This window comes from Amphibalanus amphitrite, unplaced genomic scaffold (genome assembly GCF_019059575.1).
Source record: "Amphibalanus amphitrite isolate SeventyFive unplaced genomic scaffold, NRLGWU_Aamphi_draft 000007F_arrow, whole genome shotgun sequence".
Taxonomy (NCBI): domain Eukaryota; kingdom Metazoa; phylum Arthropoda; class Thecostraca; order Balanomorpha; family Balanidae; genus Amphibalanus; species Amphibalanus amphitrite.
This window is the reverse complement of record NW_024881503.1, coordinates 429830-438884: the sequence shown is the minus strand read 5'-3', so window position 1 is coordinate 438884 and position 9055 is coordinate 429830. Positions and strand designations below refer to the sequence as shown.

General features: G+C 45.4%; 1 protein-coding gene across 1 annotated transcript; it reads right to left on the bottom strand.

The window, feature by feature from the left end:
• Positions 1-1173, bottom strand: LOC122378346 (endocuticle structural glycoprotein ABD-4-like). Its single transcript, XM_043359307.1, has 3 exons — positions 1049-1173; positions 682-884; positions 1-476 (listed from the first exon to the last, which is right to left on the bottom strand). The coding sequence occupies exons 1-3, from the start codon at positions 1055-1057 to the stop codon at positions 155-157; spliced, it is 534 nt and encodes a 177-aa protein (XP_043215242.1). The 5' UTR covers positions 1058-1173; the 3' UTR covers positions 1-154.
• Between the last annotated feature and the right edge of the window lie 7882 nt (positions 1174-9055).

Here is a 9055-nt window from a genome sequence, read left to right as displayed (position 1 = left end):
TTGCGATTCACATGTATTGTGTGGACATGGGACAAACACTCAAACATGAAGCACCTATTACAACAATATCACAACAGATATATAGACTCGTAAGCGTAAATTCTCTGAGCGTGCAACGCATGGTGAAGAAAATTAATAAATACGATCAACTAAATCACTGGTAGCTGGGCTGGTAGGCCTGGTACTGGGGCTGGGGCTGGACGGGGGCCGCCTGGTAGCTGGGGGCGGGGGCCGCCTGGTAGCTGGCCTGGGTCACCGGCACCTGCGGGGTCGGGTACTCGGTGGGCACGGGCGTCGGGAAATGGGCACCCTGCGGCTGGAAGCCGTTGGCGTCGGCCGTGTAGGTGACGGTGTAGGTGTTGCCGTAGTCGTCGGTGTAGCTGTACTGTCCCTCACGAGCGTAGCTGGGCTCGCCGCCGTAGCCAGCCACGAGCCGGCCAGAGTCGGAGGCAGAGATGCCGTTCTCCGTCTGGTAGCTGAGGGAAAGAACATTAATTAGATGTAGAAGCTTGCAATATATTTATATAGGGGGACTCGTACAAGGAAAAAAGTTTTTAACCATGAAACTTGAATTCATGATTAAACAAGGCAACTCGAAGCTAGCATACATAAACTTAGCAATTAGGTAAGCATTTCTACGAGTAAGCATGAGTCGACAACAGAACATTTATGCGTACTCACCTTGCAACGTAGGACTGGTCGTCGCTGAGGTCATACTGCTGAGAGAGGATCTGGGGGACCTTCTGTCCGTACTGCGGGGGAGCAGGGGCAGAGTAGGACGGCGGGGCCGGGGCAGAGTAGGCCCTCGGGGCAGGGGCAGAGTAGGTGGGGAGCGTCGGCAGCTTGTCGGCGGCAGCAACGGCCAGGACAGCGGCGATCACCAGCTGAAAAAAGAAAAACAAGAATGATTAAGGTGAGTAAGCAAACATTTAAAAGTACTTTTTTAGAGGAGCTACATTTTCGATGGCATGAAAGTATGTTTTTGCATATCTATTAGCACTTTGTTCTGGATATCGTTTTCTTACGTAAATAAGCCCTTGCTACTCACCATCTTCATGTTTGGTTGATTTGAGGATGTGTACTGTGCGAGCTGCACTAGTCGAATGATGTCCACTGCACCGGTCAGCCGGTCTTATATACCGGTCACGACTGGTCAGTCGGCATTTGGCGAGCCTCGCACATCCACACGCAGAGCAAGGTCAGATTACCTCGGTCATTGAACAAGAACGATAGGGCACACGGTTGACCGTTAGGGTTTTCCTCTATTGCCACAAATGTGTTTCAGATGTTTGGAAGATACCACACAGACCGGTTTATAAAAGCCGTGTATAGAGACCTCTCTCGGGGTAAATGGAATATATCACACGAGGATAACGAAAATTCCTTAGACCCTTGAGTTCAGGAGTCATTAACCCACGCCCCTTGTTGGGGGGGGGGGGCTATTCAATGTTCATAGCCCCCCTCACATTTTTTGCAATATCTACCTTCTAACCTTCTAAATCACTCAACGTATCAACGCCAAACTCTCAGTACCTTAGGTTGCATTAATTTGACACCTTGTGTCAAAATCTGAACTGCGTATCTATCATAGGTCGGCCGGAAATGACGTCAGAGTGACGTCATGTTCGGCCGATTTCGACGCAAAGCATTGAACCACGGCAATCGCTCTAAAGAGTTCAGTTTCTAAGCTAGATCAAATTTCTTTGCATGAGAGGACTCAGAATAGACAGCGCTATCAAACTGTTATTTGTATATATATATATATATATATATATATATATATATATATATATATATATATATATATATATATATATATATATATACATATATATATATATATATATATATATATATATATATATATATATATATATATATATATATATATATATTTAGGAAGCAACCCTTGATCTACACATGTTTGATTAAAGATGACCGAGTTTTTTGCATTCACCAGCTTTTTTGGTTCTTTTCAAACAATCTAATTATATCTTTTACATGCTGATCGACCTTATATATATATATATATATATATATATATATATATATATATATATATATATATATATATATATATATATATATATATATATATATATATATATATATATATATATATATATATATATATATATATATATGCAAGTTTTGTTAAACACAACAGCATAATGGGCACTTATCTTCTTCTTATTAAGACTTTCGAGGCGGCGAATGCACTGTCGAGGTTCGGGTTCGTGAGAATGTAAAATATTACCAAAAGATGTCATAAGTACAAAATATCATAGCTATATTGTTGTTCGACGTTTCGATCTATCAGAGATCATTTTCAAGAAAATTACAGTCACACAGTTTTAGAAGTCATACTTTGAGATAAATGGGTTCAATTACATTTTTGGAACAAATATTACGGATATGATACTAAAACGATTCAGTCGATGAGTCACAGCATTCAAAACAAAATAACACACTTTTGTTTTCGTACACGAGCTATAACCCTAAACACATTCGTTCATCCTCCGCGAAGGAAGGTCACATCAAAAACACCATAGCGAGATACGTACGCGCATATGACAGATAACTCAGTCAACCCGCCGCGAGCACTTTGTCGTACAGTGATAGAGATGTGTTCTGCTTTGTCTGAATGTTGATGATTGGCTTTTTGTCGCGAATGTACACTGTTTCAAGTGTGACGAGCCGTCTACGATCCTGACAGTGTGCTAGGATGGATGTGTTGGTCACGAGATCGTCACGTGTGAGTGCGGTGTTGTGATGCTCTGTGTAGTGTTTCTTGGGGGCTCCGTCCTGCAGGTGCATTGTGAGACGTCTGCTCAGAGACGTTGTGGTGTGACCAATGTAGTATACTTCGCGGGTCGCGCAGTCCCCGGCTGTACATTTAAACTGGTATACTACATTGGTCTGCTTGAGTGTTGCCGTGCTGCGTGTGGGATTGTTTTGCATCACCAGTGAGGATGTCTTGGGGCTAGTGTAGTAGACCTGAACTACCAGTCGCTGTTCCCCATCTGTAGGTTGGCAGTTACGGCGAACAATACCGCGGATCACCTGCTCATCCGTCTTCCATGTTGGAGACATCGTGCTGCGGTAGTACACTTTTAGCTCGTCTTTCTTTGTCTTTGGCTCCTTGTTTGTCACATGGTTCTCAAGCATGTTTTTTACAGCGTCGTCAAACATGGAATTGCTGTACCCATTATCTACTAGGATCTTACGAACCCTCTCAAGTTCAGTGTGAAGTAGATCCCAAGTCGAGCAGTGTTTCATGGCCCGTCTAATGTACGCCCTTATGACACCTGATTTGTACGAGTCAGTGACGTCACCCTCCCCATTCATGCACCTGCCGAGGTCAGTTGGCTTCCGATACACATCTGTGACGAATTCACCACTGCTGCAATCAATCATGACGTCCAAAAATGGCAGCTTCTGTCCTACGCTATGGTCAACTGTGAAATTTAAAACTGATTCCTGGCCTAGTTTCATGCGCAGCAGGTCTAACTTTTCAGCATTTTCGACGTCAACAAAAATGTCATCTACATAACGATAGTACATGAACGGTTTGACATCATCACAGAGCAGCACTTTCCTTTCGACAATGGGATCCGCACTAGGCGTTCTGTTTGCCCAAGCCTACATGTCCTATGTCGACAGGAAAGTGCTGCTCTGTGATGATGTCAAACCGTTCATGTACTATCGTTATGTAGATGACATTTTTGTTGACGTCGAAAATGCTGAAAAGTTAGACCTGCTGCGCATGATACTAGGCCAGGAATCAGTTTTAAATTTCACAGTTGACCATAGCGTAGGACAGAAGCTGCCATTTTTGGACGTCATGATTGATTGCAGCAGTGGTGAATTCGTCACAGATGTGTATCGGAAGCCAACTGACCTCGGCAGGTGCATGAATGGGGAGGGTGACGTCACTGACTCGTACAAATCAGGTGTCATAAGGGCGTACATTAGACGGGCCATGAAACACTGCTCGACTTGGGATCTACTTCACACTGAACTTGAGAGGGTTCGTAAGATCCTAGTAGATAATGGGTACAGCAATTCCATGTTTGACGACGCTGTAAAAAACATGCTTGAGAACCATGTGACAAACAAGGAGCCAAAGACAAAGAAAGACGAGCTAAAAGTGTACTGCCGCAGCACGATGTCTCCAACATGGAAGACGGATGAGCAGGTGATCCGCGGCATTGTTCGCCGTAACTGCCAACCTACAGATGGGGAACAGCGACTGGTAGTTCAGGTCTACTACACTAGCCCCAAGACATCCTCACTGGTGATGCAAAACAATCCCACACGCAGCACGGCAACACTCAAGCAGACCAATGTAGTATACCAGTTTAAATGTACAGCCGGGGACTGCGCGACCCGCGAAGTATACTACATTGGTCACACCACAACGTCTCTGAGCAGACGTCTCACAATGCACCTGCAGGACGGAGCCCCCAAGAAACACTACACAGAGCATCACAACACCGCACTCACACGTGACGATCTCGTGACCAACACATCCATCCTAGCACACTGTCAGGATCGTAGACGGCTCGTCACACTTGAAACAGTGTACATTCGCGACAAAAAGCCAATCATCAACATTCAGACAAAGCAGAACACATCTCTATCACTGTACGACAAAGTACTCGCGGCGGGTTGACTGAGTTATCTGTCATATGCGCGTACGTATCTCGCTATGGTGTTTTTGATGTGACCTTCCTTCGCGGAGGATGAACGAATGTGTTTAGGGTTATAGCTCGTGTACGAAAACAAAAGTGTGTTATTTTGTTTTGAATGCTGTGACTCATCGACTGAATAGTTACGGAGCGAGCGAAGCGAGCGTAGTCTTTCCTTAGATTAACAGAAATTTCTGAGTATGAGCGGCCGGCCGGCCGGCCGGCCGTGCGGACGCTTTTGCGAGGCTTATATCTCAGCAACCACTGGACCGATTTACACGCGGTAATTTTTGTAGGGTAGCTTCATTCCTTCTACCAAGTATTGGACTATTCCCGATGCATGTGGGTGACCCCTTATGCACGTGCCACGTGCAAAACGAAGAGGTGTCAGTTTTGGAATTGTTGCAATATCTCGGTAACTACTTGGCCGATTGCGCTGAAAGTTGGCATGTAGGTAGGCACCCACTAGGCACTGCATATCCATGTGCCAGAGTTGGGGTGCTGCTGCACGTGCGCACGTGCAGGGGTCGTTTCCAGATCTCGAGAACGGCTGGACCGATGGCGCTCAAATTTGGTACACGGTTAGGGACCAGTTAGTAGGGTGCCGTGCACAAGTCAGTTGGGACCCATTTTGCACGTGCGCACGTGCAGGGTGCCGCTTCCAGATCTCGAGAACGGCTGGGCCGATTGTGCTCAAATTTGGCACATCGCTAGAGACCGGTTAGTAATGTGCCGTGCACAAGTCAGTTGGAGGTACCCCCTCGAAATTTCGCACGTGCAAGGCCCACCCTCTCGCTCGCTCCGTTAGTCGCCCCAAAAGGCGTTATACTGGTTTTAGTATCATATCCGTAATATTTGTTCCAAAAATGTAATTGAACCCATTTATCTCAAAGTATGACTTCTAAAACTGTGTGACTGTAATTTTCTTGAAAATGATCTCTGATAGATCGAAACGTCGAACAACAATATAGCTATGATATTTTGTACTTATGACATCTTTTGGTAATATTTCACATTCTCACGAACCCGAACCTCGACAGTGCATTCGCCGCCTCGAAAGTCTTAATAAGAAGAAGATAAGTGCCCATTATGCTGTTGTGTTTAACAAAACTTGCATAAAAGAGAACCTGCTTCCGAACTATTCGAATATATATATATATATATATATATATATATATATATATATATATATATATATATATATATATATATATATATATATATATATATGTGAAATTTATATTTATATTTTATTTCAATTTTTTTACTTTACGAAAAAAACGGAATAAATGACATTGTACCCACTTTTTTAATAAATGACCTTGTATGAAATTTGACATTGTACACCAATAAAAATAGCACCATCATCGTGTTTCTGAGATCAAACTGCATCCAATAAATACCTTTTTTGTTGAAAAATTCCAACTTTAAAATTTCGCCTTTTTTGACCTGAAAATGGCCTGACCTAAGCTTAATTCAACTGAAAATGACCTCAAATGACATAAACGACATTGAATTGGAAATCTATGGCCTAAATGGACCATAAAACATGTGTCATGTGACCGATGCATGATATAAGATTTCCGTAACCTTTGATGACCTGACCCTGACCTGAAGAGCTAAGTACAAGTTTGGTACCCTCAGGGTATCTAAAGCATCTATTCACAAGTGTGTAAACCAAAAATGAGCCTAATCTGACTTGTATGACCGCGGCCAGAGCCCAACATGTGAACAAGCCAAACATCGATAATTTTTACTTTGACCTGACCTGACCTGACCTGACCTGACAGTCAGTGTAGCTATGACGAGGATAAAAACTTTTTCTGAGGTGAGGTCACTTGACGTGACCTGGTGACCTGACCTGAGCCCTGGGTCTGAAATTTTCACAACATGTGCGGATAAGATGCACAAACGGGGTGTGCCAAAAACGGCGACCCTCCGCGTCGCCGTTTTTGAGGTATCTGCGAAAAGCCGCAGGGGGGGGGGGTCTTCAATAACCCCCGGCCCGGCGCGGGTCAACCCTCGCCGGCACAGGCCATGTTGAGTCCTTCGACGGCACAAGGGGACGGTCAGTTGGTACGCCCCCCCCCCCCCCTCGCGTTTGGCCCCTAATGGAGCTAGAGCTTCGCGAAAAAAAAACGAGCGTGCTGCCCGTCACGAGAGAAAGCCAATGATAGGGGAGAGTGGGGTAAGATGCCCAGGGTGGGAAAGACGCCCCACCCCCTCTAGCGGCGAAACAAAGAATCGAACCTGGAAATTAATGTTCTTAGCGTAAAGCGGAAGCCTGTCTTGTTAACTGCACAAAAATTTACGAAGCTCAGTTGGGCAACGGCTGGCTGGTGATTGCATGTTTTTTATTTGCTGCTTTCAAAAAATATTTTGGTGTCAAAACATTGTTAATATCAAAGAAGGTAGATACTATTTGCGTCCCTTGCTATAGTCGTGATACATAAACATGCGTGTACTGTGTCCCAAACAGTTTGTTTCAGGGTGTAGTTTTATGGCTTACAAATTGTACTCATTTAATGTTACCTCTGTACCTTTGGGTAAGATGCCCCCTGTCCTGATAGGGAAAGACGCCCCCCTAAATCACTAGGCTGTCCTTCAAGCAGCCCGTCAAATCATCTATTACATACTTGTGATGAGAGACAAAAGCCGATTTGGGACTATTGAGAGTCCAGTACGGTCGGGTGCTCCCCCTGCCGGTCTCTCGGCCCACACAGCGACTTTTTGGGCGGCATCTGACTCTGAGAGCCCTCACGACGGCCTCTGTGGGCCCCATTATTGGCTCCAGGGCCCCTCACGATATCCTTTGAGGGCTCCCACGTTGGCTCCACGGGCCGCGCTGGCATCTGAGGTCCCCACGATGGGCTCGAGGGCCCTCAAGCATCATGAAGACCTATAAGGGCCCCACAATGGTCTCCGAACGCCACCACGGAGGCTTGTTTGGCCGCGCTGGACTATGCTGGCCCTAACGATGACCTCTGAAGCCCCTTTCGACTACTTTTGAGGGCCCTTGCGATGACGTTTGGTGTCTACTGCAGGCTCGAAGGGACTAATGATTCCTTCAGGCGATTCACGTGCCCATTTATGTCACTTATAGTGCAGGGGGCATCTTCCCAACCCCAGGGGGCGTCTTTCCCACCCTGTGGAGTGTGGGGTAAGATGCCCCCTTTCACTTCTTTAGGAAAATGCTTAATACCTAGCAAAAAAAATTATCATATTTCAAGCACGAAAGTGTGATATTTTTGGAGAAAAATGATGTCCGCTTCCGTTGAAACTCCAAATTTTTGCTTTCCGATCGTCATTTTCGAATAATATATGACATAGTAAAACCCTGGGCATCTTTCCCCACTCTCCCCTACCCAATTTTAAGGTCCTAGGTCATCTGTTGACCTTCCAGGTCAGGTCAATGACCCAAAAATCGGGAATATCGGGACCTATTAGAAAGTCGTAAAGTGTGGCTGCTACGGGGTTTTCCGGGGTGCTGATTACGAATATCGTGTTAGTTTTGATCAAGATGATGTCGTTAAGCGTTTAGACCTGGTCGGGTCAGGTCAGGTCAGGTCAGGTCAACCGGTAGGGGTCGTGACGGGTATTCGTAGTACCTGTCACCGGCCTCTGACAGCTTCATAACATGTTACGAAGGCACCAAAACTGCTTCGTAAATGTTCAACTGGTTGCTAAATTCGAATTCCGCTCCAAAAACTAGCCTAGAAACATGTAAAACTCGAAAAAGTGAAACGGGGTCACCAAAGGTCAATGACCTGACCTGACCTTCAGGTGACCTTGACCCCACCCTAGTGCATGGGAGCAACATCAAATCACATGTTTGAACGTTTGAAACCACGAAAAGCTTGCAAACGCGCGGCTAATGCGAGCCGACATATGTACGCGGAATCGCGATTCCAGCCAAACCTGGTCTCGGAAAAGAGGTCACACGTCAAAGGTCATTTGGGTCAGGGTCATGAAATTTTCAGGAAAGGTGTAAAATTGATTAATGCGAGGGTACTGTAAGTTTCGGCGCGATCGGCTGCTTTTTACGCGTTATTCGCGAAATACCTTAGGGGGTTGCATCAACCCCCCTGTGCCGGCGGGGGTTAAGAACGTCGAACGTGTTCGCTCACTTTTATACTCCGGTGTGATAAGTGATTTGTACCTAGGCAGTCGAAAAATGACTTTAAAGTTACGGTGGCCGTCCTACCCCGCTTTTCCCTACGCGATAAAAGTCACTTTTACGCGATAAAATGGTTTGTTAGTGTTAAATGTATCGTGTCTTCCGGTTGCTCCTAACGAACCTCAAAGCCACGCCTTCCTTTATTATCACCTCAGTGATTGCTTTCCGTCTCAGTTCAAAGAGCTCA

Excerpts from the sequence above, each read along its gene's own strand:
- LOC122378346 (XM_043359307.1), bottom strand. Across the intron at positions 477-681 it reads GACCAGTCCTACGTTGCAAG|CTACCAGACGGAGAACGGCA; the intron begins GTGAGTACGCAT and ends TCTTTCCCTCAG.